The following is a 26,516-nucleotide window of genomic DNA, read 5'->3' as shown; positions in this document are numbered from 1 at the left end:
AAATCTTTAAAAAAAAAAAAAGGCAAGAAGATAGTGAAGGCTCCTGAAACTATTTCGTGAAACGCACTTGAAGTAAATTTTGTTAACCTTGAATATTCAAAACTGTCTAAATATAGTTGACATTCTTTACAATATTATGATGTTGATAAAGAGAACCCTGGGGCATCTGGGTGGCTCAGTCAGTTAAGTGTCTGCCTTCAGCTCAGATTGTGATCCCGGGGTTCTGGAATTGAGCTCCATGTCAGGTTCCCTGATCAGCCGGGAGTCTGCTTCTCTCTCTCCCTCTGCCCTTCCCCCTGCTCATGCTCTCTCTTGCTCGCTCTGTCTCTCTCAAATAAGATCTTCAGATGCCTGGGTGATTCAGTCAGTTAAGCGTCTGCCTTAGGCTGAGTCATGATCTCAGGTTCCTGGGATTGAGTCCCACGTAGGGCTCCTTGCTCAGCAGGGAGCCTGCTTCTCTCTCTGCCTGCCGCTCCCCCTGCTTGTATTCTCTCTCTCTCTCCCTGTCAAATAAATATTTTTTAAATAAATAAATAAAATATTTTTTAAAGAATCTTATAAACAAGTGACTACTGTTTCCTACCCAAAAAACAAGATTTATGGTTTCACACATTTTTTTTATATGACTATGACTGTAATAGGCCATCTAAGAGAGATAATTTGGATGACAAAATATTAAAATTCCTGAAATATTTTCTTGGATCAATGGGATAACAGGAGAGAATATTTTTAAGTCTATCTGTCCTGGAAAATCTGCGATATATAGTAATGCGGTCTATCAGTCTGTCCCACACCGTGTTGACAGTAGAAAATGGCATCTTGTGAATGAAATACAGTATAGCAACAGGCATCCAGCCATTCCTTCAACAATTATTTATTGAGTTGCATACTGTGTGCTGGCCCCTGTTCTAGGACTTGGATGTATAACAGTGAATAAACAGAGAAAATGCCCGGACCTCACAGCTGAGTAATGCAGCTAATTATAACCACTGACTCAGTACTTCCACTTCTAGAAATTATTCCTAAAGAAGTAATCATGAACATACAAACGATTTAAAAATGATTTATAAAGATGATTATCATGTTGGATTTTTAATAGTGAGAAGCTTAACGTAGCCTGAATGCAAATCATGTACAGCTCTATAATACAATACCAAGGTCATTAAAACAATGTTAGAAAAGAACATTCAAAAAGAAAGAAAAGAAAAGAACATTCAAGCAGAAGAATGATATTCACAAACTATTATCAAGTTATAAAATAGGCTACAACTGCTCAGAGCCACGAGAAAACTTTATGGGGTTGTTCTAAAACCTAATAATGATGGTAGTTGCACAAATACAGATTTTTATGAAAATGTATCAAACCGAACACTTAAGATAGATGAATTTAATTGTATGTAAACTAAACCTCAATAAAGCTCTGAAAAAAAAAGGCCATAATGCAACTCTGAAACTATTTTAACTCAAAAGTTACTTGTATAAATCAATTAGAATAAAAGACTGGAAGGATATAAATCAAAGTGTTTAATGGATTAAGGATGGAATGGGATAGTTTCTTTTTTTCTTTTGTCTAAATATTCTACAATAAACACATATTTATTTTGCAATAAGGAAAAAACCCACAAAGTCTGTTTAAAGTTGTTAAACCAGAGTATTCAATTCCCTAAAAGGGCTCCTGCTTGTTCCATGAAACTTTAAGAACAAATTAGGACACCCTTCCCCCACCTCTCAGTTCCAGAGCACATGCTTAAACAGACCAGAATTTCACTGATTGGAACTGAAAGAAAGGCATGAAATAATTAACTACTCCTGTCCCAGGTTGACACCCAAGGCAATAATCCAGACTGAGAGCTGTTAACCTTTCCAGGCTTTGAACTCACACCTCCCAGCTAGAAGAGCTCTGGCGGCTCACCACCAGAGGGACCCATAGGTCCCCAGAAAAGTATTGCTGAAGTAGTATATAGTCTGATACCACAAAAGATGCCCACGCATGTCTTCCAAATTTCTTCAGAAAAATGATCTTAGGTGCTTCAAAAGATGAAGAAAAGTGAGTTGTGCAGGTCAACCAAAAACAATTGTATAAAAATTAAGATTAGGATACTTTTATCACATTTCATCAAAGGGGCCCAAGTTGGTTGACCATTTAAATGACTAATTATTGAAATTAATATAATAAATGACTTCAAGGGAAAACAGACAGTGAGCCCCATGCAAGAAAATATGTGGTAGGACTGCTAAGAAAAATAACAGGTTTTGGTGTAGGGAGAAAAAAAGCATGTGAAAGAGAGAACAAGATGCCAAGAATAAATAAAACCAACCACTCTATCAAACAACTGGCCTTGAGAAAAGATAAAAATCCTTGTACTTGTTTTTTGGAAAGGAGGTTTTTGTTCAAAATGTTTCAAAAGACTAGGAGAATGGCAAACATGTTTTCAAATAAGGTACAAGTTCTTTACTATCTTATCTTTTCGATTCACTCACATATTTTTCTTTGTGATTAGGAGGGTTTAGGGCTTGTTCCCATTTCTTTTCTGAGAAAGATACACAATCTCTCATAGCTCCCTTCAGTTTTGCCTATGGAAAGAATGTGCAATTAAGTAAATGATCACTCATTACCAGTGGGCTGTCTGGTACTGCACCACTTAAATAACTAATTAACCCTTTCCTTAACTTACTCCTAATGGTAGTCCTTACTCCCCTGGAACTCTTCTCAACTAACTTTATATCAACAGGATACTTTCTTATAGATTCTTTCCAGAATCAGTTTATAGTAATTATTGAAACAAATGTAAGGCTGAAAATTATTAGTATAACAAACTGTATTATATTATAGTCCTGATTGTGTGAACAAGCTTGGGTATGGATAATTCCAAAAAGTAGGTGGTTACAAATTATATAATTATAGGGGCCCCTGTGTGGTTCAGTCCGTTAAGCATCATGATCTCAGAGTTCTGGGATCCAGCCCCTCATTGGGCTCCCTGCTTGGCAGGGAGACTGCGTCTCTCTCTCTCCCTCTGCTCCTCCCTCTTTCTCTCTCACTTTCTCTCAAATAGCCTTTTAGAAAATAGTTTAAAAATTATATAATTATATAAATTAACCTCATGTCCTCAGAATTCATTCCATACTCCGCCTTCCCCAGAAAAATAGTATTCTTTTATTCTTTTTCATAGCTTTTCACAGTATGAAAAGCTTACTACAGAAGCTGGAAAATTGTCCTATTTCCTCAGCCAGCTTGCTATTTTCCTTAAATTCTTCCGCCATCGGGTCTAAATGGACCTATGGAACTTAGGCACCCTTAATTGTCAAAGTGATTCAAGATATTTCCCGTCTTAAAACTTGAGAGAAACTGGGAAACCTGTTAGAGGATCCCAGCATAGACAGGAGGCTCAAGTGCAATGCCTCCCCACCCCCCCTTTTTTTTTTAGATTTTATTTATTTATTTATTAGAGACGGCACACCAGCACAAGCACGGGGTGGGCGGGGAGCAACAGGCAGAGGGAGAAGCAGGCTCCCCACTGAGCAGGGAGCCTCATGTGGGACTCAATCCCAGGACCCTGAGATGATCTGAGCCAAAGACAGACGCTTAGCCGACTGAGCCACCCAAGGATCCCTGTCTCCCACTTCCGAACGGGCCTGCACCGCCTCCAGCCCCTTTGCCCGGAAGGGAGAAAGCCAGCTCAGAGAAAATCTGTGGGCAAGCGACCCTTCCCGGGAGAACACCTCCCAACTCAGGGCCCGCCCCCACAGGGCGGAGCTCCAGCTCCAACCTAGACCCGGGAGTTCAGAGCTGCCCCGCCCCTCTTTGCTCTTTTCCCGCCCAGATCCCGCGACTTCCGGAGGGGGCGTGGCCCCGCAGGACGTTTTCGCGTGTGTGAAAGGCAGGCATATCCGGCTCCGGTGTCATGGCGGACTCCTACCCTGAATGCGCTCTGGCTGCTGTCGGCGAGAAGCGGCAACAGTTTGGGAGCAGATTCCTGAGCGATCCGGCGCGCGTTTTCCACCATAATGCCTGGTAACCGCCCTACCCCTCGTCCGATCTGCGGCTCGCCCTCTGTCCCGCATCCCCGTGTGCTCTGAAAATCCCTTGATCGCGGGCCACGAGTCCCGCTGCCCTGCTTGAGGCGCTGTCCTTCCACGGGAGAGGCGCTGCATGGCCAGACTTATCCTGCCCGCAGCTGGAACGTGAGGCCCCTAAGCTGCCTGTTTGATTTTCCCAGGGACAATGTGGAGTGGTCAGAAGAGCAGGCCGCCGCAGCGGAGAGGAAAGTCCAGGAGAACAGTACCCCGCGGGTGTGCCAGGAGAAGCAAGGTGCGCTTAGGTGGGCCCTCAGTGGTAGCAGCAGCCAGCGTACTGCTCGAGGCGCTCTCCCCGAGAGGCTAGAGAACCTAGATCGCCAAGACTGACCCCGAAGTTGGGGGTAGAACGGGAGGGGAGGGGATGGGTGAGGACGCAAAAGAGTTTCACCCTGAAATCTTGTTAGGGCGAAGAGGGAGTTTTGGTTTTGGCTTTATTTGAGAGGGAGTAACTGTATCTTGATTTTCTACCGATTAATTTTTAGCTAGTCGACTAGACCCATATTAATATGACTATCCGAGCGAGTGGTCACATGGTCCACTTAGAGGCTCTGCTTCGTCTATATGATTATACTTTTTTGGCTGAGGAGATGTGATTGAAGCTAGATTCTAGCGATCAGATTCTCAATTTATTCCGGGAGGGAGCTAATGACTGGTGTGATGGCTGTGAGGTTTTAGGGCTTCTGCCAAGGAAAACTGGGTGAAGAGGCGTGTAGGTAAGTGTGGCCAAAGAAAAAAGAGAACACTTCTGGAGAGGCGAGTGATTTCATTGCAAAATAACTCTAGATACTAAAACTAGGCCTGGCTGAGCCTATGTCCTAAAAGAAAATTTGCAAGTAGGACTTGAAATTGGGAGAGTAGTATCCCACAGTTCACTATAGCAATTAGAAGATTCCAGTTATAAAATATTCACCTTACATAGTTTGACAGAAACTAGATAGATCAAAGTAAGTTAGAATTGAAAGGGATTTTGAAAATCATGTAGTCCAATATCCTCTTTTTACAGTTAAAGAAACTTGGACCACAGGACATTAAGTGCCTTACCCAGAGGTAAGCAGTTAGATAGTAGTAGGAGTGGAGAAACTAAAATCTGATTTCTTAGATTTTTTTTTTTTTTTCGTTTTTTCTTCTTTTTTTTTTTTAAAGATTTTATTTATTTATTTGACAGACAGAGATCACAAGTAGGCAGAGAAACAGGCAGAGAGAGAGGAGGAAGCAGGCTCCCCGCCGAGCAGAGAGCCCGATGCGGGGCTCGATCCCATGACCCTGGAATCATGACCTGAGCCGAAAGCAGAGGCTTTAACCCACTGAGCCACCCAGGCGCCCCTTAGATTTTTTTTTTTTTTCCGTTTCTACTACTCTCGTCAAGGCCCTGTATTGCAAAGAGAAAACTGACGTCTAGGACTTGCCACTGCCTTGATCACCTGAAACTACAATGGAAACAGTCTACCTTTCTTAAGTCTCTCCTGTCCTCTCTCATCAAAACTCTATAATCATCTGAAGATATTTTTCCCTCTTCTCAGCATTTCTCCTTTCCTTTTAGCCTTGTTCCCGTTTTTAGGATCTTTTAGTAGTATTGAATTCATTTCTTAGCTCCACATTCAATAAAAACCGCAGACAGAGGAGTGTATGTAAAGAAGAGCCGTATGTGTCATTAACACTTGAGTTCACATGGGGAATGACTGCAGAACCTGGAACATTTCGCCTGTAAAATAGAGGATTTAGAGGGGGAAAATAACTGCCCTTAAATACAAGAGAATTGTTCTGTGTGGCCATAAGAAGTAGTAGGACTTTCTGGGCGCCTGGGTGGCTCAGTGGGTTAAGCCGCTGACTTCGGCTCAGGTCATGATCTCAGGGTCCTGAGATCGAGTCCCACATCGGACTCTCTGCTCAGCAGGGACCCTGCTTCCCTCTCTCTCTCTGCCTGCCTCTCTGCCTACTTGTGATCTCTGTCTGTCAAATAAATAAATAAAATCTTAGGGAAAAAAAAAAAAAGGTAGTAGGACTTTCTGACCAGAAGGTAGATTTTTTTTTTTTTTTGCTTAATTGTCAGAATTTTTTTTTTCCTTAATGTTAGAATTTTCTAATAGCTAAGAGTCACCCAGAGTTGTGGGTGAAGAATTGGTAGAAAGTTCCCTGGTAGACGTTTCTCCCTAGAAGGACAAGATGCAGAGGGAATTCAGATAGGGTAGGTGGTTAGGACTACAAGGTTTCCAGCTCTGAGATTATGGCGCCACTTGAGGATGCTTTTGATATAAAATGACACTCAGTGAAGCGGAATGACATTTGACATTAAGGGTACATAAAATACCAAGAGATGGGTTTTTAAATTCTTTCTTTAATGTTTACAGTTGATTATGAAGTCAATGCCCACAAATACTGGAACGAGTTCTACAAAATCCACGAAAATGGGTTTTTCAAGGATAGACATTGGCTTTTCACTGAATTCCCAGAGTTGGCACCTAACCCAAACCACAATGACTTGAATGATTGGCTCTCAGAGAACAAGAGGAGTGAAGTACCTGAAGGTAGGAGCAAAGAGGAGGGACCTGGTTTAAAAACAGAAGAACAGCACACGTGTCCTTCAGATAGCCTTGGACATAAAACACAGATGCCTCCTTTGGAAGAAGATGTGACTCGGAAACTCAGTCACCTGGAAATCCGTGCCGATGAGTTCCCTGGATCCTCAGCCACCTACAGAATACTTGAGGTAGGGGCGCCTGGGTGGCTCAGTGGATTAAGCCTCTGCCTTGGGCTCAGGTCATGATCTCAGGGTCCTGGGATCGAGCCCTGCATCAGGCTCGTTGCTCAACGGGGAGCCTGCTCCCCCCCCCCACTTGTGATCTCTCTCTCACATGCACACGTGCTCTCTCTCTCTCTCAAATAAATAAATCTTTAAAAAAAAAAAAAAAGAATACTTGAGGTAACCCCCCTCTGTTGTCCTGATAGTGGGGTTAATGAGGCTGTTCTCTTGTACACGTGCTCGGCCTAGAGAGGCAGACCCCAAAAGTGATTCTTCCTGAAGACGCTGACTAGCACTGACCCTTAGGTTGGCCTAGAAACACCTCCACTTTGGAACTAATGACTTGCCCTGATTTCAGTCCAGATAGCTGGGTGTTGTGGCAAAGGTAGATCACCTGAGGTGCTTCCTGGGAACCTCCTCTTGCATCCGAACATTGTCGTATCTTGCTCTACCGGCCACTGGAGGAGTCCTGGGGTGGGGAGGGGGTTGGTTGGGATGGTGCCTGCTTCTCAGGCAGAGGAGAATTCTTGTCTTCTTCGTGTGCATGTTGGTGCTGAGGCCAGGCTAGACCTGGAAACATGTCTGGGTAGGGACTGTAATGCAGATTTGTAAGTGGTGACTCTGCACTCCACTGGAGGCTGATTAGCCTTGGGGTTGAGTACTCTAGTCCTGACCTTGTTCCTAATCCCTTCTCCTCCCCAAGCGGAAGGGGTCTTCTCCCGCTCTGTCTGCCTCACAGCGGTTGTGAGAATTACATATATTAAGATGTTGATGTAAAATGGCTAACAATAGTGCCTGGCGTGGAGTAAGACCTTAGTAAATGGGCACTCTTTTTTGGGGGGGTTTTGGGGTTGTTTTTGTTTTTGTTTTTAAAGATTTCATTCATTATTTTAGAAAGAGGTCATGCGTGAAAGAGGGGAGAAGCAGAGGGATAGGGAAAGGGAGGTCATTTCTAGTGGACTCCGCACTGAACACAGAGCCTGATGCAGGGCTCCATCCCATGACCCCAAGATCATGACCCGAGCTGAAACCAAGGGTTAGGCACCCAATCCCAAATGGTCACTGTTATTAGGACACCCAGCACCATGTTTAGGACACTGTGATCCATGATCCCCTTTTCATGAATATTTCTGCTAAGTCTGAGAAGCATGTTTCCAATAATGATACAGTGCCGTTCAGTAAGAAAATATTTTATCTGCTCTCTCTGTCTTCTCTGCACCGGGAGCGGCTCTCCTGCCATAGCCCCTCATCCCCGGAAAATGTACACCTGTGCAAAGATCGTCTCCACCCCCTCCTTGGTCAGGTGCACCTCTCAGCTGTTGAGTCGATCACTGCAGCGGTGCTGAAAGCCCCGAGACACTGACAGATGAGAGCGTAGCAGCTCGGCAGCCCCACATCCCCTGACCTCTCTACTAGGTGCAGCTTCCAAACCAATGCCATTTCAAGGGACATCGACATGGTAGCCAAGTTCATTGGGGCTGGGGCTGCCACGGTCAGGGAGACTGGCTCTGGGGCTGGAATTGGGACTGTTTGGGAACCTCATCACTGGTCATGCCCCCTCTCTGAAGCAGCAGCTCTTCTCCCATGCCATTCTGGGTGTTGCCGTCTCAGAGGCCATGGGGCTCTTTTGCCTGATGGTGGCCTTTCTCCTCTCCCATTATGGGGAGGAGCTGTCTCCGCCTCCCATAGTCCTTTCTGTATCTCGTCTGTCCTGTATGTTCCTTTTCCTATACCTCCCAGGCAGCCTGGGGCAAGTGGTTGGCTCAGGGTTTGACAGGGAAGACAAATAAATACTGTATTAATAAGAAAAAAAAAATCATTTCATCTATAGGACCATTTGCTAAAACTCAAAAAGTAAAAGCAATCCATGCCCTTTTTTCCACATCAGCTCCCTTCTGCTATCAAGAGCCCATGCTCTTGTCTTTTATGGCTACCTCTTTTTAAACTTCCTGAGGTCAAGGTCAGGGATTGTTATGGGTACTATTCAACTATGGTCACAATTAAGCAAGATTATCTATTGTTGATTATTTATCTAGCGCTAGGGAATTAAAATTCATTCTTTGGAAAGTCCTGTAACTAAAAGTTCATTTCTGTCTGCAGGTTGGTTGTGGTGTGGGAAACACAGTCTTTCCGATTTTACAAACCAACAAGTAAGTGTGTTGTAAAGTTTAACTATAGGACAGCAAAGAGGAGAAAGGGGTGTGTTGTTTCTCAAAACTTACTGCAGCAGACTGGTAATAGTGGTTACTGGGAACCATGGGTGACGGGAGGTGTCAATTTCTAAGTTATCTTTGTCATCAGGAAAATTGGTGAGCTTCAAAACCTGTTTGACTGCTAATATCTGATGCCTTTGATATTTTAACTTTGCTACACAGGAGAGAAAACAGAAATAATTCAGTTTCTAGTCTTAATTGTTCTGTTTTTTCTGCCCATTTCAGTGATCCGGGACTCTTTGTTTACTGTTGTGATTTTTCTTCCACAGCCATAGAACTGGTCCGGGTAAGTGCAGTAGTTCCTGTCTGTGACTGTCTCTGATTAAAGAGGAGAGGGTCTCTTAAAAATCAAGGTCTCTAGCAAATTTTTATTATTATGTGGTTTGAAAGTAAAAGACTTACTGAAATAGCTGGGACTAGAGGAAAGAACGAAGCGTGAACCTGGAAGGTGTCACTGGCCGCTGTGGAGCTTCCGGCAGGTGTCCTGACCTCTGTAAACATAGGTTTTAAGTATTAAAATGAGAAGATTGTTTCTAGTCAGGGTTCTTTGAGTTACAAGTCACAGAAACACCTAGACCAACTCAGTCAATGAAAGAGAAGGTCCTAGAACCCAAGGGCATAAAATGTAGCCAGGGCTGTCACTCAGCCCTGAAGAGGTGGCAGATACCAAGGAGGTTGACTAGCTGGTGACATGTTACTACTCCCTCCTCTTCCTGTCACAGTAACTCCCTCAAGCTCATGGTTTCGTATCTCACATAGCCCACAGCCGATTTGTCCTTTGTTCTCTTTACAGACCAGCTTTCCGTAATAGGTTTTTCACATGATCCCGACATACCTGCCCCTTACACATCTACCCCATTCAGGCATTCTCAGAACCTCACCAGAACGGCTTGTCCTGATTCCAAAGTCCCCAGAAAGAGTCTGGTTGACCTGGCCAAGCTGGTGATCTACTTGCCCTGTTTGAATTAGCTGTGGCCAGTGAGAAGCGAAGTCACATTTTTGGAGAAGAGAGATACAGAAAGAGGAATTACCCTAAAATAAGTCTGTTACAATCATGTCTACTGCTCCTAGCACAGGAGCTCCAGAGTTGTAACTCCATGTCTTTCTGGAGTGAGTTACTTTTATGGATCTAGACCAGTTGAATATTGAGACTTCTCTTTAGTTAATTTTATTTATTTTTATCTTTTGTTAATTTTAGGACAAAATATAAAGTTAAATTTTCCACATCTAATAGGTTTTCCTGGAGAATTCTGTGATCTGTGTAATATGCTATAGTTGGGTTGGGAGTTGTTTTAAATCATGCTTTTAAATGTTTCAGTGTCAGTGTGTTTTCTCTCTCTCCTGATGAGATTTTTCTTTTTCCTTGTGGCCATTTACCTCCCTGAGCACTTTGCAGTCCTCAAATCTAATTTTTGTGCATCAGAGTAAGAATAAAGAATAAAAGTAGAATAGGGGCGCCTGGGTGGCTCGGTCATTAAGCATCTGCCTTCGGTTCAGGTCATGATCCCAGGGTTCTGGGATCAAGCCCCGCATCAGGCTCCCTGCTCAGCGGGAAGCCTGCTTCTCCCTCTCCCACTCCCCCTGCTTGTGTCCGCTCTCTCATTAGATCTCTCCTTGTCAAATAAATAAAATCTTTAAAAAAAAAATAAAAGCAGAATAATCAAGAACATTCTTTTTTTTTTTTTTAAGAGACTGCAAGTGTGTGAGAGTGGGGGTGGGGGAGGCAGAAGAGAGAGAGAGAATCCTCAGCAGGCTCCACCCCCTCCATGGACCCCAACACAGGGCTCCATCTCACAACCCTGAGATCATGACCTGAGTTGAGATCAAGAGTCAGATGCTTAACTAACTGAGCAACGCAGGCGCCTCCCCCATTCATTCATTCATTCATTTATTTTTTAAAATTGAGTAAGCTGTACCCTCAACATGGGACTTGAACTCACAACCCTGAGATCAAGAGTCACATGTTCTAGCAACTGAACCAGCCAGGTGCCCCTAAAACATTCCATTTTAAAGGTACCATTTTTGGGGGGGTGCGGGCACCTGGGTGGCTCGGTGGGTTAAGGATCTGCCTTCAGCTCAGGTCATGATCCCAGGGTCCTGGGACTGAGCCACCACATCAGGTTCCCTGCTCAGCGGGGAGTCTGGTTCCCTTCTCTCTCTACCCCTCTCCCCGGCTCATGCTCTCTCTCTCACGTGCACTCTCTCCCAAATAAATGAAAATCTTAAAAAAAAAAGGACCAGTTGGGAGTCTGCTTCTCCCTCTGCCTCACCCCATGCTCTCTCACTCGCTCTGCTCTCTCCCTCAAATAAAATCTTGTTTTAAAAAAAAGTTTAAAAAATAAATAAAATGAATGGGGCGCCTGGGTGGTCCAGTGGGTTAAAGCCTCTGCCTTCAGCTCAGGTCATGATCCCAGTTTCCTGGGATCGAGCCCCTCATTGGGCTCTCTGCTCAGCAGGGAGCCTACTCCCCCCACCTCTGCCTGACTCTCTGCCTACTTGTGATTTCTGTTTGTCAAATAAGTAAATAAAATCTTTAAAAATAAGTAAATAAAATGAAAATGCCACTTGGATTCCACAGCCTCCTCCCCGGAATTGTTGGGCGTTCTTAGCCTTTGAGTCAGAATGCACGCCTTCATGATTTAGGGCAATAACCCTCGGCACGCAGTAGCCTCAGTTACACTTAAAGCAAGATAAGCTTTCCTCCGGGCTCGTGTGTGTGTGTGTGTATGTGTGAACATTTTCTAACCTGTGGTCTTCCAACTGTGCAGACAAATTCAGCATATGATCCTTGTCGGTGCTTTGCCTTTGTTCACGATCTGTGTGATGAAGACGCGACTTACCCAGTGCCCGGGGGTAGCCTTGATGTCATCATCCTCATATTTGTTCTCTCGGCGGTCATTCCAGACAAGTAAGTTTTGGGTCCCTTAACCAGTAGTGTGACAAAAACGAAGCTCAGGTCAGGCACCTTGATAGCAGGGTTGGACCCTGAGTAAGCAGGATGATCTGATGGGCCTGGAAAGGCCACTCTGTCAGAGCGATGCAAGTGCCTCACCCCTTTTCCTGAACCTGTTTGCCTGTAAACCGCTGCCTGCTAGCTGCGGTGGTTCTTCTTTTCAGTGCTCAGGTTGAACGTCCCGGGATAGGAGAGCGGTCGCCAGTGGGTGTGTGGAGACACCTCCTGCTGATAGTGTCAGCATGCTGTTTTAGAACGCTGTGTGCCACAGCTGTTAGATACCATCCCCTCGTTGGCCTTTTTTATTTTTCTTTAGGATGTTATTTTACAGGGCGCCTGGGTGGCTCAGGTGGCTAAGCGTCTGCCCTAGGCTCGGGTCATGATCTCGGGGTCCTGGGATCAAGTCTTGCAGTGGGCTCCCTGCTCAGTGGGGAGTCTGCCTACCCCCATCTCACCCCCTCCTGTGATGTCTCACTCTCACTCACTCTCTCTCTCTCAAATAAATAACTAAAATCTTGAAAAATAAATAAATAAATAAACCTATAACATGTTATTTTTAAGTAATCTCTACACCCAGCGTGGGACTCAAACCCACAACCCTACGATCAAGAGCCACACACTCTACGGACTGAACCAGCCGGCCTCCCCTTGTTGGGCTTTTCATATGCTTTCAGTAAAGCAGGCTTATTAACACAGAATTTATAGTGGAGCCTTACTCAGGGGTTCCTTTATGTTTAAGCACTTTGGAAAACCGCAGTATAGGGGAATTCCGTAAGATCAAGTTCAGGTGAAATGAAAGTCAGTTCCTGAACCCTGCAGGATACTGTTAGAGCTTCCTGGACGTGGGGGAGCCAGCTGTCCTGATGAGATACTGTCCTCAGGAAGCAGCGTCAGCCAGAGACCCAGAGGAATGAGCGATTGTCTCTGTCCCACATTTCCTTGAGGCCAGCACTGAGTCATCTGACCTAACAGGGATATTGTGAGCGTGCAAATAGGCAGGTGCAGGACAACCCAAAAGGCCAGGTGTGGTTCTAAATATTCGTAACTGCAGAGGTCTCAGGGCACCTGGCTGGCGCAGCTGGTAGACCACGCAACTCTTGATCTCAGGGTCATGAGTTCAAGTCCCATGTTGGCGATAGAGTTTGATAGCTAAAATATCAGTAGAAGTTTAAATGCTACAGACTTAAAAGCTGACGTGGACTGAAACAAAACATTAAAGTTAAAACTCTTGATTCAATATTTAAGTGGGCTTTGTAGCATTGATACTTGGAGGTTAGTACAGCCGAAACCGGCACTGGGCCTGCGTGTGGATCATGCAGTCAGAAGGTAGAGTGCTCTGCCCGTGGCACCCGTTCACCTACTGACTCACCGTGTAAATTGTGAGTGCTTGAGGTTTCGTCTTCATTTAAGAAATGGAAAGGTGCAGTCTGTGCCTTCGGAGCGCTCAGGCCCTGGGGGCAGACGGATGAGTCAGCTCACCAGCAGTCCTCACCGGGGATTCTTAGGGCTGTGCCCTGAGAGCCCCGGGAGCACAGGGCAGGGGTGGCTTCCCCATGAGGCCGTCCCAGGAGGAAAAGGAAGTGAACCAGCCGCAGAGTATGGAAGTTGGAGCCCTCCAGCAGAAGCAGGTTATCCTCAGGCCTCTGCATATCGAAGGGAGTGGGTCAAAGCCATGTCCGTGAGCGGACAGCAGAAGGCACCTGAGAAGCAGGGTGTGTGCTCCCATTGTCATCGAAGTGAGGAGCAGAAATGTCGGGGTTTGTGTGTGTCAGGGTTAGGAAGTCCTCTGGCTATTCCAGGCACGCTGCAAGGAAGAGGAATGCTGTCCTTGAGGAGACCTGGTCTTCATTCTCTGTTGGCCCGCAGGATGCAGAAGGCTATCAGCAGGCTGAGCAGGCTGCTGAAGCCCGGCGGGATGATGCTTCTGCGAGACTACGGCCGCTACGACATGGCACAGCTTCGGTTTAAAAAAGGTATTTTACTGCTATAACCAAAGCAACAGTTGTGCCATCAGACTAGACCTGCAAGTCAGTGAAATCGCATAGAAACTCTAGAACTAGAGCTCCGTATATAAAGCCACCTAATACATGATGAGAGCCGTATGTTTTTGAAGACTGGTGCCCTCTAGGTATTGGGGGGATCCCTTAACCAAGACAGCTACTTTCAGAATAGCTACCTTGGGGAAAAGATTTGATTGCATAAGTAATTTTAAACGTGGCATGGCCCAAGATGCCATTCATAAATTGAAAGACAAAACATTTCCGTGTCTAGAACAGATGAAGACTTAGTTATTATCTCTGCTCTTCAAGGGCCTCTTGGCAAATTGATAAGGAGAAGATCGGCCTCCCACCCAAAACAACAGGAAGGAAAATTTTAGAGTTGATTCACCGAAGGGCAGATCCAAGTGGCCAGAAACAAAGGTAACAAAACTTAAGAGTGAGATAACCACTTCTTAAACCTACTGCTGGCCATTTCAAAGAAGGAGATACACTTTTCCATTACTGGTAGAAATAAGTTGTTAAATGGTGTTTGGGTTTTGTTTTTGTTTTGTTCCGTTTTGTTTTTTTAAGCACACTGGTGTTATCTACTCAGTCTGAAAGTCCTTTGGGGAATTACTCAAGAACTAGCACGTAATGTGGGTTTAGGCAAAGTCTTCGAAACAAAGTGAATGTCTCTGCGGAAGGGGGGCATCACACATGCCGCGTGAGGTGGACCCCACACCAATGGTCCTGGGGTGGGGGGGTCTCTGTCCTGCATTCCCAGACGAGAAAAGCAGCGTGCGGGGTGACTGTCTCCAACTGGTTCGCGCGTACAAGAGTGGCTGGGGAGGAATAAGCAAAGCAAGTGAGATTATAGTGACGTTCCAGAGGTGTAGGATTACCTAGCAGGCTGGTAAGCTGATGTTAGGTCAGAGGCCGTGCTGGCTGAGGGGCGGGCACGCGGACCGTACCCATGAGTGTGTGTGGCAGTGTGGAGAGATGTGGGGAACGGTCGTGGTGGCTCAGGTTTCCTCCCCGTCGGTCTAGCTACAGTCTGTGGCTTTGATCGATTGACTGATTTTTATTTTGTTTTACAAAGAGTCTGGTATTTATTGAATGCGGGAGGGGGCAAAACATTTGCAGCATGAACCGGCTCTAGACGAGAAGGCAGAGGCCCGCAGGACGGAGCACTGGGGTTTGAGCGCCCCCGGGGCTGCCCATGTCCACAGCAAGAGCCCACAGGTGCCCCGCGTCACGAGGAAAGCCTTCTGTTCTCTGCCCAAGAAATCGGTGTCGGTGCTGCACATGGGATTGGCAGTGAGAGTCAAAGAGGCGCCAGAAAGTTTCTCTGATTTTTATCACCTCGCTTCGCAGGTCAGTGTTTGTCCGAAAGTTTCTATGTGAGAGGGGACGGCACGAGAGTTTACTTCTTCACACAAGGTACAAAAACGCTCCTCTTTACATGTGCCAGTGTCCCCCAGACACCAGCTTGGACATTGCTCTGTTCACCCTCAGAGGGAAGACTGGGGGGCCCCTCCCGCCTTTGGCAGCCTTTTCTTGCCGTTCATCCCCCTGCGCTCAGCCGCCCGGGACCCGCTCACTGCTTCCAGGAGCCTTCCGCCCTCCGCAGGGCCCTTCTGCTGTCTCCTCTTCCTCCCTGTCACTCTGTCCCAAACAGGAAGGCTGTCCCATTTTGCGAGACTTAAGTGCAACTGGTGTCACCCTGCAGACTGGGTCATCCTATAGGTGCCCGGAGCCAGGCCTGTGCTCCCCGGCTCCAGCTGTAGCCCAGAATGGCTCTCCTCGGTGGCCAGCCCTGCCTCTCATGCCCACTGCCATTCCGGGACCCTTTATTGTGTTGCTTTGTTGAGCCCTGGGTGAAAGTGGCAGAACCTCTCCCCTAAAAAAGTGGCTTTGTTATTACATTTGTGTAGATTTTTGCATGTCATCTTAAGGTGTCCATAAAGCCCTTCTGGAACATTCCTCCCCTGAGCTGACTCTTCAGCTCTCCCTCTGGATATCAAGCTGCCCTTTGCAGATGGTTTGGGTTCCCCCGTTTAAATGCGAGCTTGCTGTTACCAAGCTGCTACTGCATTTATAAATAAACAGCCCGGCTCAAGCCACTTGAAAAATATAAATAAAAATGGTCTCACAGAGCCCCATTAAACATAGGAAGTGGTAGACAATGTTTTTTCTTCAGCGGGAAGTACATAAACATCTCTTTTCCAAACCAGAGGAGCTGGACACGCTTTTCACTGCCGCTGGACTGGAAAAGGTTCAGAACCTGGTGGATCGCCGACTGCAAGTCAACCGAGGGAAGCAGCTGACAATGTACCGGGTTTGGATTCAGTGCAAATACCGCAAGCCTCTTGTGTCTGGTGCTGGCCCAGAGCCACCCGTTGCTGACAGGATACTGAGTTCATCGGCGGTTTTTTAAGAAAGAACATTCACAAACGGTGTTTCGTTGATCTTATAAGTTCAAGGATTCAGACTTGAACTTTGAACCTCGAACAAATCTTTTTTTTTTTTATTCTAATAATTGCCCTTATTTGTGAAGCCCTTTACTATATACTTTCCTTAAGGATTTGTGGGGGAGGGGGGTCTTTTTCTTTTTTCTTTTTCTATTTTTTTAAGCAGGCTCCGTGCTTGGCATGGAGCCCATCACCGGGCTTGAACTCACAACCCTAAGATTAAGACCTCAGTTGAGATCAAGAGTCGGATGCTTGACACTGAACCACCCAGAAGCTCCCTCAGAATCTTCCTTGCCATTTTGTAATTTATCATAACTAAAATGGTCATGGAAATGAACTTAAAGGCATCAAGAATTTATTATATATGAATATAATAAATCAAGACATTATTATGTATTATCAATAACAGGTCACTTGACTGTAAGTCTCATTAAATTATTTCAGAGTTCAGATACGTAAGCTAGGCATTTGATATATACAAAGGTCAATAAAAGTTTCATTCAACGAGAAGCACATCAAGAAGAACCATCTTTCTTTGGATAAAAATACTGCTTTAAAGAGTGTCAAAACGAGTCCTTGTGTATTTATTTGGTTATGGTCGCCACTTAACCTTAGTTCTGTGGAATTTTAAGCACTGTTTCCCTTATAACCTCTTTATAAAAAATTAAAAGAATTTTGACTTTTAGCAAAATTGTCTCTTTTTTTATTTTTTATTTATTTATTTTTTATTGTGCTCCTAAATGTTTGACACAAAAGGCATTGAGAGAACTTTAAGGATTGAGAGAGAGAGCGGGGATGGGGGAGCTGGGAAGGGGGCAGAAAGAGAATCTCAAGCCAGCTCCCCACTGAGCTCAGAGCCTGAGGTGGGTCTCGATCTCACAACCATGAGATCATGACCTGAACCAAAATCAAGAGTTGGATGCTTAACTGAGCCACCTAGATGCCCCTGATAATTTTGAATTTAAAAGTAACCAATTACCAAGAATATTACAAGAATAGGCCATTTTCTTCTGAATCTTTTAAGATTAAGTGGGTTGCAAGGCGATATCCCAACACTCCTGCATATTTTAATGCGTAATTCCCATAACTGAAGATGTTCTATATCACCAAATAAATCCATCAGAAGTAAAAATAAACCTGAAAACACTACCATCCACAGATTTTCCCAATGAGCCCAATAATACCTTCTATCACCAGAAAAATGTTGCACGGAGTAGTCCTGTCTCCGTCTCCTATAGTCTGGAACAATCCACATTTGTTTCAATGACCTTGACATTTGAAGATTACAGGCTGTTTTGCAGACTGTCCCTCAGTTTGGGTTTGTTGATGCTTTTCTCAGGGTTTGGGTTCCAGTTACACATTTCTGGCAGGAATATCGGTGGTTCTGTGCTCCTCCCACTGCATCCTATTGAGGTAACAGAATTTTGAATTACCCTGCTGGTGGTGGTAACCTTGATCCCTTAATGGAGGTGATGGTATTTCATTTATCTTTTGGAAGCAAGAACAGATATATTAAATGATCCACTAAAACCTTCCTTTGGCATCTCTGAGGCACTTCAAAGTAACAGGAAGAGGTTTTACTCCATCTTCGGGCCACCGGGCTTGGGTTTTGGGCTTAAAGTATAAAAAAAATGAGCCTCTTCCTGCCTGTTGCTCTCTTTTCTTCTCTGTCATCTGCTAAGCTCTCTTCCCTTCCTCTCTGACTTTTTAATCTGTCAAGCTACCTCAAACTCCGTAAGGGACTCGGCATAACTTTTTAGCCTTGGAATCACTAGTAATGGTCCGAGGAAAATTAAATATGGTCAGGGAAAGATGAGAGTATGGCGGGGCACCTGGGTGGTTCAGTCGTTAAGCAGCTGCCTTCAGCTCAGGTCATGATCCAAGGGTCCCAGGATCGAGGCCCACATCGGGCTCCCTGCTCAGTGGGAAGCCTGCTTCTCCCTCTCCTGCTCCCCCTGCTTGTGTTCCCTCTCTTGCTGTGTCTCTTCTCTCTGTCAAATAAATAAACAAAAAATCTTAAAAAAAAAAAAAAAAAGAAAAAGAAATGATTAGAGTATGACTTTGGTGCCACTCAAAAACACATAGACTGTCCAGACAATAGGTCTGACTCCCAAAAGTATCACTTGGTATTCTTTTTTTTTTTTTTTAATATAGTCAACAAGCAATGTTACGTCAGTTTCACATGTATAACACAGTGATTCAACAGCTCTGCGTTATGCTGTGTGGAGCTCCCAATGTGAGCATACAACAGTCCTCTAGTCGCATTGACTCTGTTCCCAAGGCTATGCCTTTCATCCCCCTTCTTCACTTCTTCCGTCCTCCCCGTCTGGCAACCCCCAGTTGGTACTTTGTATTTTCAGGTCTGATCTCTTGATATTCTTGGTGCAAGAAAAATGCCGCGCTGGCTGGGAAGGCAGCTCCACGTGTGAAGCTGCTCAGGAAGTTTTGTGGTTTAGATTCGGGTCGAATGGAGAAGTTTCTGAAACCTGCTGCTCTGCCTACGTAGTCGTAATTTGGCTGAGGAGATAAATTTGATGGTGTTTGGAAAATGAATAACAGTTTAATTTGAGACCAGTGCTCTGGAACCACGGGAGTAAAGCCACGTTGGCAAAGCCACGTTGGCACCCAGGGTCAGGCATCTGGAGAGTGCCAGCTCTTGCCCTGTGAACCTATTCATCGTCGGGGCCTCATCTGCTTCATCCTGAGCCTGGCCTCTGTGGGCGGGGCCACACCTCTGCTTTGCGTTGACTCCATGACCCGCCTTCTGGTCAGTTCACTCTCTTGGGCTCCCGCAGGCAAATTAGGGCCTTGGAAACTTAATCAGGAAAGGAAAAGCTAATGTATTAAGACATTCTACTTTCTACTTTTCTCCAGCTGATTCCTACCTTTACTATGTTATTTTAGTAATAGCGGGGAGTTGTATCTGTGGCTTAAAAGATGAGCCCGGGGCAAACTGCTTCTTTCACTCTATTCACAAAGGTCTGTTCTCTGGTTTGTGGCTTCGGCTGCTATTTTCAGAGCCCAGCTGCACTGATGCGTCGCCGGCTCTTTCTACGCTTCTGAAGCTGGCGTGCAGGTTGATGTGGGGACCTTGGGGAGGCGGTAGAAGAAGCCCTCGCAGTAAGTTTCATGGGTAAAAACACTGCAGGGGTGCGCCGTGGCCAGCTTACGTCATTTCCATAAATTTCTAGGTCCAAGATTGGACATTGTCTCACCTGTAGTCAGTGGAACCAAGTGTGTGATCAAGTCACCGAGCAAACAGCCACAGTCAGATCCCGGGCCCCAGCAGGGGGGACCTAAGACACAGAAGCCAGTAGCCTTGACAAAGGCTCGAACTCCGCAGCTTCACCCCAAGGTGAGCCTCCAAATTGCATTCAGTCCTTCATTCCCCACCTTCCTTCCTCTGAGTTTGGATTTCGTCATTAAAACTTAAAATATCCTGGGGCACCTGGGTGGCCCAGTCGGTTAAAAGTCCAACTCTTGATTCGGGCTCAGGGCGTGATCTCAGGGTTGTGAGATCAAGCCCCCCATTGGACTCACACGCTGGGTGTGGAGCCTACTTAAGATTCTCTCTCCTCCTTCTGCCCCTCGCCCACAAAATCATAATAAAAATTAAATAACTTACATTCTTGAATTTAAGTCAGCTGCTTAAATCCCTGAGCCACCCAGGGTGGTATTTTTTTTTAATATTTTATTTATTTATTTGACATAGAGAGAGAAAGAGGGATCACAAGTAGGCAGAGAAGCAGGCAGAGAGAGAGAGAGGGAAGCAGGCTCCCCGCTGAGCAGAGAGCCCGATGCAGGGCTCGATCCCAGGACCCCAGGATCATGACCTGAGCTGAAGGCAGAGGCTTTAACTCACTGAGCCATGCAGGTGCCCCCAGGATGGTATTTTTTAAAATAAATATATTTATATATTAATTATATTATATATACATATATATTACATATACAAGTATATATATATATATAAAATGAGGGACACTTGGATGGCACAGTGGGTTAAGCATCCAACTCTTGGTTTTGGCTCAGGTCTTGACCTCAGAGTCATAAGGTCGAGCCCCATGTTGGGCTCTGTACTCAGTCCAGAGTCTGCTTGGATTCTCTCCCTGTCTCCATCCGCCTCTCCCCACCCTGTGCTGTCTCTCTCTTTCTCTAAAAAATTAATACATCTTTTAAATAAATAAATACAGTGAAAACGAAAGAATCTTATAAGTTCTAGCTGGATGCCATCACTGCCCAAAGGCTCTGAACCCTAACCCTCTCTGCTCGGTGGGGAGCCTGCTTCCCCCTCCCTCTCTCTGCCTGCCTCTCTGTCTACTTGTGATCTCTCTCCCTCTCTCTGTCAAATAAATAAATAGAATCTTTAAAAAAAAAAAATTACGAAGCCAGCCCGACTCGCAAGAACCTGGCACATAAGCCAGGATTATTGATCTTGACCTCAAGCATGACTGAAAGGGGAGGGGACTCCCCCCAGGAAAGGAAGCTACTTGAGAAACTGAAGATCAGAAGTTCATGGTTAAGAATACACTAGAGCCCAGGAGTTAGGTGGCCTCAAGGTTCCCGGCAAACCGAGGTACCGCACCCGCACCCCGTGAGCGGCTGCTGAGCGGATCTGCGGGCACGTTAGCAGACATTTGTTTAGACCTTAATACTCTTTAAAAAGCTTTTCATATGATTTAATCCTCATAGCACCCCTGTGAAATCTAGTGTAATTATCTCTATTTTACAGATGAGGAACTCCGATGTTGGGGGGAATACATGGTTTACCAAGGTCAGACGACGAGTGTTAATTGTAAGGTAATTAGCCTAAGATTAAGGAGGGGTGTTTTGATATAAATGGTATTTGACATAGTGCCTGGGTTTAAACATTCTTGGCTCCAGCCTACTGCGCCTGTCTGGAAGATGCTTCGCCTGCTCAGAGGTCAGCCCCGCAGCCTGCCATGTGCGGGCGGAGGGAGGAGAAAGGGTACCGGGCCCCCTCTACCCACCCCCCAAGGGAAAAGAAAACAGCGCAACTCTCAGAAGTGTCCCACGATTATGGAGGGGCCACAAAATCAGCTATGGCGATTGTGTTGGTTTGACAACATGGTACAATTTGCAACATTTTCATGAAAAGAGAGAAACGTAATCCGCCACCTTGACCCTGTGCTCGGGGGCCTGTCTGTGAGCCCCCTGGGGTGCAGGGAGGACCTGCGCCTTATCTTCCCGGGAGGGGGCCGGCAGCAGAGGCCGGGTCCTGTTCTGTCGCGCCGGCCACACTCAGAGGGGCCAGTAAGGCTCACTGCTCTTGCTGTTGCCATCTGGAAATTCTTGGTAAGTTTTAACAAAGGGCCCGGCAAATTGCTTAGCCAGTCTTGCTGTTGCTTCCTTCTTGCTCCTTCTTCCTCCCTCTCTCTCCTTTCTTAGGAAGGAGTGGTGTTCTCTTGACTTACTTGTCCCTTCCCACCTATCTGCGGACTCTCGGCTGCTCTGGGTGGGGCCCTCTTGGCCGGGGCAGGACCCCTTGCCCGCCCTCTGCTCTTCCTGACTTTCCAAGCTCCTTCTCCATTCTCCCGTCAAGCAGGCTTTCCAGACAGTCCATGCCCAGACCCCTCAGGACTTGCTGCTCCTGCCCTCAGGGCCCTGCGTTTACCCCACCTGTCCATGACTTGTGTCTTCTCCTCGCCCAGATTTCAACTCGAATGTCCCCTGACTCATGAGAGTCCTTCTCTGCTGACACCCTTGACCAGTTTCACCACCACCCCCTAGAGCCCTCTCTCCTGGCCCTCAATCCTACTACATCATATGGCCTTATCTTCCTCCTGACAAACAGCATCGCTCTTAATGTTTTATTATCTATCTCCTGCCTCTCTACTATGATATGACCTCTTTGGGGTCAGGGATTTTGTCTACTTTGATCACAATTGTGTCCTTAGTACCTACAATGATGTCCGGTACATAGAATGTGCTCAGTGAATATTTCTCAGGTGGGTGGGTACATAGAATGTCACCCAGGAACTGGGTCCCTAGAGCATGTCACCAAAGTGAAGAAAGTCCAATGCTGTCATTTCATCCAGCGAGGAGTAGTGGGTCTGGAGATGGAAGCCCCGAGGCTGTGGATGGAAGGTGCCCCCTAAACTTCTCTCAGAAACCAGCCATCCCTGCGAAAGAGGAGGGAGCAAGAGCCACCAAGGGAGCAAGGCTGCCCAGCTCCCAAGACGAGAACCAGTCAGAACAGTTTAAAGGTACAGAAACAGGCACCTGGGTGGCTCACTCGGTTAAGCATCCAACTCTTGGTTAGATGCTCAGGGTCCTAAGATCGAGCCTCACGTGGGCTCCCCTGCTCAGCGGGGAGTCTGCCTTGAGATTTCTCTCCCTCTTCCTCTGCTCCTCTCCCCACGCATGTGCATTGTCTCTCCTCTAAAAAATAAATAAATAAATCTGTTTAAAAAACATAAGCAGCTCTAGGGAAACCGGCCGACTGGCCCCGTGACACGGAGAAACCAGCACAGCGAACAAACGAACGAGGTGGTCCGCTTTGAATCGCCAGAGGCCACCCATGCTTGGATAATTCCCTAATCTGTGTCATAAGTTAAGGCTCTCACTTGAGCCTTGAACTAGTTTATCCAAATGCCTCCTAGACCTCTCCACTGGAAGGCCTTTGGGCACCTCAAACTCCAAGTGTCTAGAACAACTCATGAGAGCGCAGATAGAGGGTGAGATGCTGGAGTCACCGTTGGGTCAGTTCTCTGGGCCATCTTGGCCCAGTTACTGGATTCCCCTGAGTCTATCTCTGCAACTGTGACTTGGATTTAAGTGAGAGAATACACATGATCTGGCAGCCCTGGTAGCCCCATCACATAAACCCAACTCCTCGCAGGGAACAGCGTCAGATGCCAACTTCAGTGGGCTGTTCTGCTTTTAATGACTCCTTCGTGTAAGGTACGTGTCATTCTGTGTTGCGTATTTAGTAGTTGTATCAATGGTTTGTCCCTCAGCCTGGAGAGAATAAACGTGTTGTTGTGTGAGTGTGTATGAGATGATAGCAGGATCACTAATCTACGTTTCTTCCCTAAGGTCCCAAAGAGCTGTGACATAGAGGAGGTAAGACCTTCAGGCTTTTAACAAATTTGGGGTATTTGCCCTTAGTCAAGGTCAGCTTCTCCATAAGGTACAGAGCACATTCTCTATGGCACAGTGCCTCAGGCCTGTGATACCTCAGGGGCCCTGGGAAATGTTTGTTTGTTTGTTTGTTTTTAAAGATTTATTTATTTATGTGTGAGAGAGAGAGGGCGTGCATGCACAAGCAGGGGCGGTGGGGGGGCAGAGGGACAGGGGGAGGTCTCAAGCAGACCCACTACGGGGCTCGATCTCACATCCCTGAGATCACCACCTGAGCTGAACCAAGAGTTGGATCCTTAGCAGACTGTGCCCCTTCATTTTCATTTATTTTAAAACCAGAAAATAAAAAAATGTAACACTAATGAATATACGATCGTGAATGCAGCCTTATGTTTGTTTTTGTATCAACATGTATGTGTGATACAGTTCAGAAAGTTGTTTTTTCTTTCTTTCTTTTTTTTTTGGAAGGGAGGAAAGGACCCGCGAAAGCAGAAATGCTCAGGACCCGTGTACGTCACAATGCAATCTCGCTGGCATCAGCCCCCCAGGTGCAGGGGCAGAGCTAGTAGAGCTAAATGTGGGTGACCTCTCACTCCACCTTCCCTCTCTGTCCAACTCACACTGCCTCAGGGAAACATTTGTGGAGAGAAGTGTTGGGTGAAGTATTTAGCATTTATATATGCACGTGGCGGAGGGGGTCTAACTGGGCAAGATATCTGTGTGGGAGTAGCTTGGCATGGCAGCGTCCAGGGCTTCAAGTAACAAAATCTAGCCTTTTGCATTTATTCTTACAGAAGTGGTTTCTATTTATATGTTTCTTGCTATAAATTCCATTTTCCCAGAGCACAGAAAAACAGGCCTTCTCAGGGTGGATGTCACAAGCAGGTAACCCTCAGGCAGGGTCTTGGAGAGTGAAGTGTTTTTGTTTTTTAAAGATTTACTTATTTTGGAGAGAGAAAGGGCTTGCGCAAGAGCTGGGGGGAGGGGCAGAAGGAGAGAGAGAATCTCAAGCAGACTCTCCACGAGTGGGGAGCCCGATGCAGGGCACAGTCCCAGGACCCTGAGATCATGACCTGAGCCGAGATCAAGAGTCAGCCTCTTAACTGACTGAACCACCCAAGTGCCCTGAGGTGAAGTTTTTTCCTGGTGGATGGGGATGAGGTGATAGTGCCTGATCAAAAGAATGGAATTTCACAAAGACCCATTTACACGGAGGAGCAGCAAGAGGACAACGTTGTGGATGTCCTGCGTGGGGCAGGTCTTGGAGTGTCTCCTGAGAATTACAGATGTCTTCCAGTCAGTTCCTCCCAGACAGGTGGGAGCCTCAGATGCCAGGCTGAGGAGTTGGGCCTTAATGGGCCTTAATCCTGTGGACAGCAGAGGGCCACTGCAGAAACTGAAAGGAAGACAACAGAATAATTGCGTGGGCATTCAAGAAAATTACCTCTGGCCCCAAATCATAGAGATGATCACAGGGGATGAAAGGGTGTGTGTGTTGGGTGGGTGGGTGATGCAGGGGCAGGGGAGACCAGTGCCAGGGAGGACAGAAAGAAGATTCCACTAGTTCCAACAAGAGGGAATGAACCAATGCGTGGAACTGAGGGCAGAAAGGTTGGAACAGGGCCAGCCACATTTAACCAGTACAATGGATAGGATTGCCGATGGGTATGAGGTAAGGGAAGCAGGGAGTGAGAGAAACTGAGAATAACCTGGAATTTTCTGGCTGTAACCATAGGGGGAATGTTGATGCTGTAATTAGGGTTTCAATCAAGATAAAGAGGAAGAGATTTGAGGATATGGAGGGAGAGTAATGAGCCTATAGTTTGAGCCACCCACAGGCATCTCATGGACATGCCAGGTCCAACAGACAGATAAAAATTTGTAACTAAGAAATAGGAGAGGATTTAATGAGGGAATCACCAGCACAAAGGTGGTAGTTGAAGCCACTGCAGGGAATGAGTGAGAATTAGAAAAAATGGGGTTAAGAATCAGAACTGGGGGCAGCTAGGTGGCTCAGTTGGTTAAGCATCTGACGCTTGATTTCAGCTCAGGTCATAATATCAGAGGTTGTGAGATAAAACCATGGGCTCCAAGATAGCTATGGAGGGGACTTAAGATCCTTTCTGCCCCACCCTCTCCCTTAAAAAAAAGAGGAATCAGAACTAAGGGTTGCCTGGTTGGTTCAGCTGTTTAAGATCTCTTGATCTTAAACAACTGTTTAAGTTGTTTAAGCCTCTTGATCTCAGCTCAGGGTGTTGAGGTCAGGCTTTGCATTGGGTGTGGAGCCTCCTTAAAAAAATAAATAAAGGGGGGGGGGCTCCTGGGTGGCTCAGTCGGTTAAGCGTCTGCCTTCAGCTCAGGTCATCATCCCAGGGTCCTGGGATTGAGCCCCACCTCCAGCTCCCTGCTCAACGGGGAGCTTGCTTCTCCCTCTCTCTGCCCCTTCCCCTGGTCATGCTTTCTCTCTCTCTCTCTCCCCACCCCGCTTCGGGTGCCCACTCTGTCTCTCAAATAAATAAAATCTTTAAAGGAAAAAAAGGGGGGGACTCATAACTGCACTCTGAGGAAGCTGGCAGGAGAGGGGCCCTTCAGGTTGTGACTGGAGCTTGTCCAGAGAGAGGACAGCACAGCCAGAGAAGGCTAACAGTGGTTGTCATCAGCTGGTAGAGATCTGGGGTCTCTTTCCCCACAATTTTCTATATTTTTGAATTCTTTTATCAGTGACTATATACTGGTTTAAAACAACTTTTCACTGACCAAATAAAAGAGGCAGTCCCCAGTAGGTTAAGCGCTGCTGACCAGCGCAGCGCACTGAACACTAATCAGAGAGACAGAGACGGTAAACCCCGGCTCATCACACAAACCCCTTCGCCAGCAAAGGCTCCCACTCGCAACCCTCCAACCCCAGAGGAACTAGGGCACCATGGCTGCCGTGTTTCCGTCCAGTGACCTCTCTGGCCACAGATGATTGGACGGGGT

The 26,516-nt window shown here is 46.3% G+C and overlaps 1 protein-coding gene across 3 annotated transcripts; it reads left to right on the top strand.

The window, feature by feature from the left end:
* The first annotated feature begins 3,895 nt into the window (after window positions 1-3,895).
* Window positions 3,896-16,572, top strand: LOC111158133 (methyltransferase like 2A). 3 transcript variants are annotated; one of them, XM_022520008.1, is made up of 9 exons: window positions 3,896-4,012; window positions 4,218-4,309; window positions 6,426-6,784; window positions 8,918-8,967; window positions 9,256-9,316; window positions 11,799-11,938; window positions 13,850-13,956; window positions 15,337-15,402; window positions 16,197-16,572. In XM_022520008.1, the coding sequence occupies exons 1-9, from the start codon at window positions 3,903-3,905 to the stop codon at window positions 16,397-16,399; spliced, it is 1,188 nt and encodes a 395-aa protein (XP_022375716.1). In that variant the 5' UTR covers window positions 3,896-3,902; the 3' UTR covers window positions 16,400-16,572. The 3 variants fall into 3 exon arrangements, with proteins under 3 accessions (XP_022375716.1, XP_022375719.1, XP_022375717.1); XM_022520011.1 differs by lacking the exon at window positions 16,197-16,572 and adding an exon at window positions 14,293-14,403 and having other exon boundaries at window positions 15,337-15,394; XM_022520009.1 differs by lacking the exon at window positions 16,197-16,572 and having other exon boundaries at window positions 14,293-15,400.
* Window positions 16,573-26,516: the final 9,944 nt, after the last annotated feature.

Source organism: Enhydra lutris, unplaced genomic scaffold (assembly GCF_002288905.1).
Source record: "Enhydra lutris kenyoni isolate GAN:26980312 unplaced genomic scaffold, ASM228890v2 scaffoldscaffold57, whole genome shotgun sequence".
Classification (NCBI taxonomy): domain Eukaryota; kingdom Metazoa; phylum Chordata; class Mammalia; order Carnivora; family Mustelidae; genus Enhydra; species Enhydra lutris.
The sequence above is the reverse complement of the archived record's forward strand: the minus strand, read 5'-3'. Positions and strand labels throughout refer to the sequence as shown.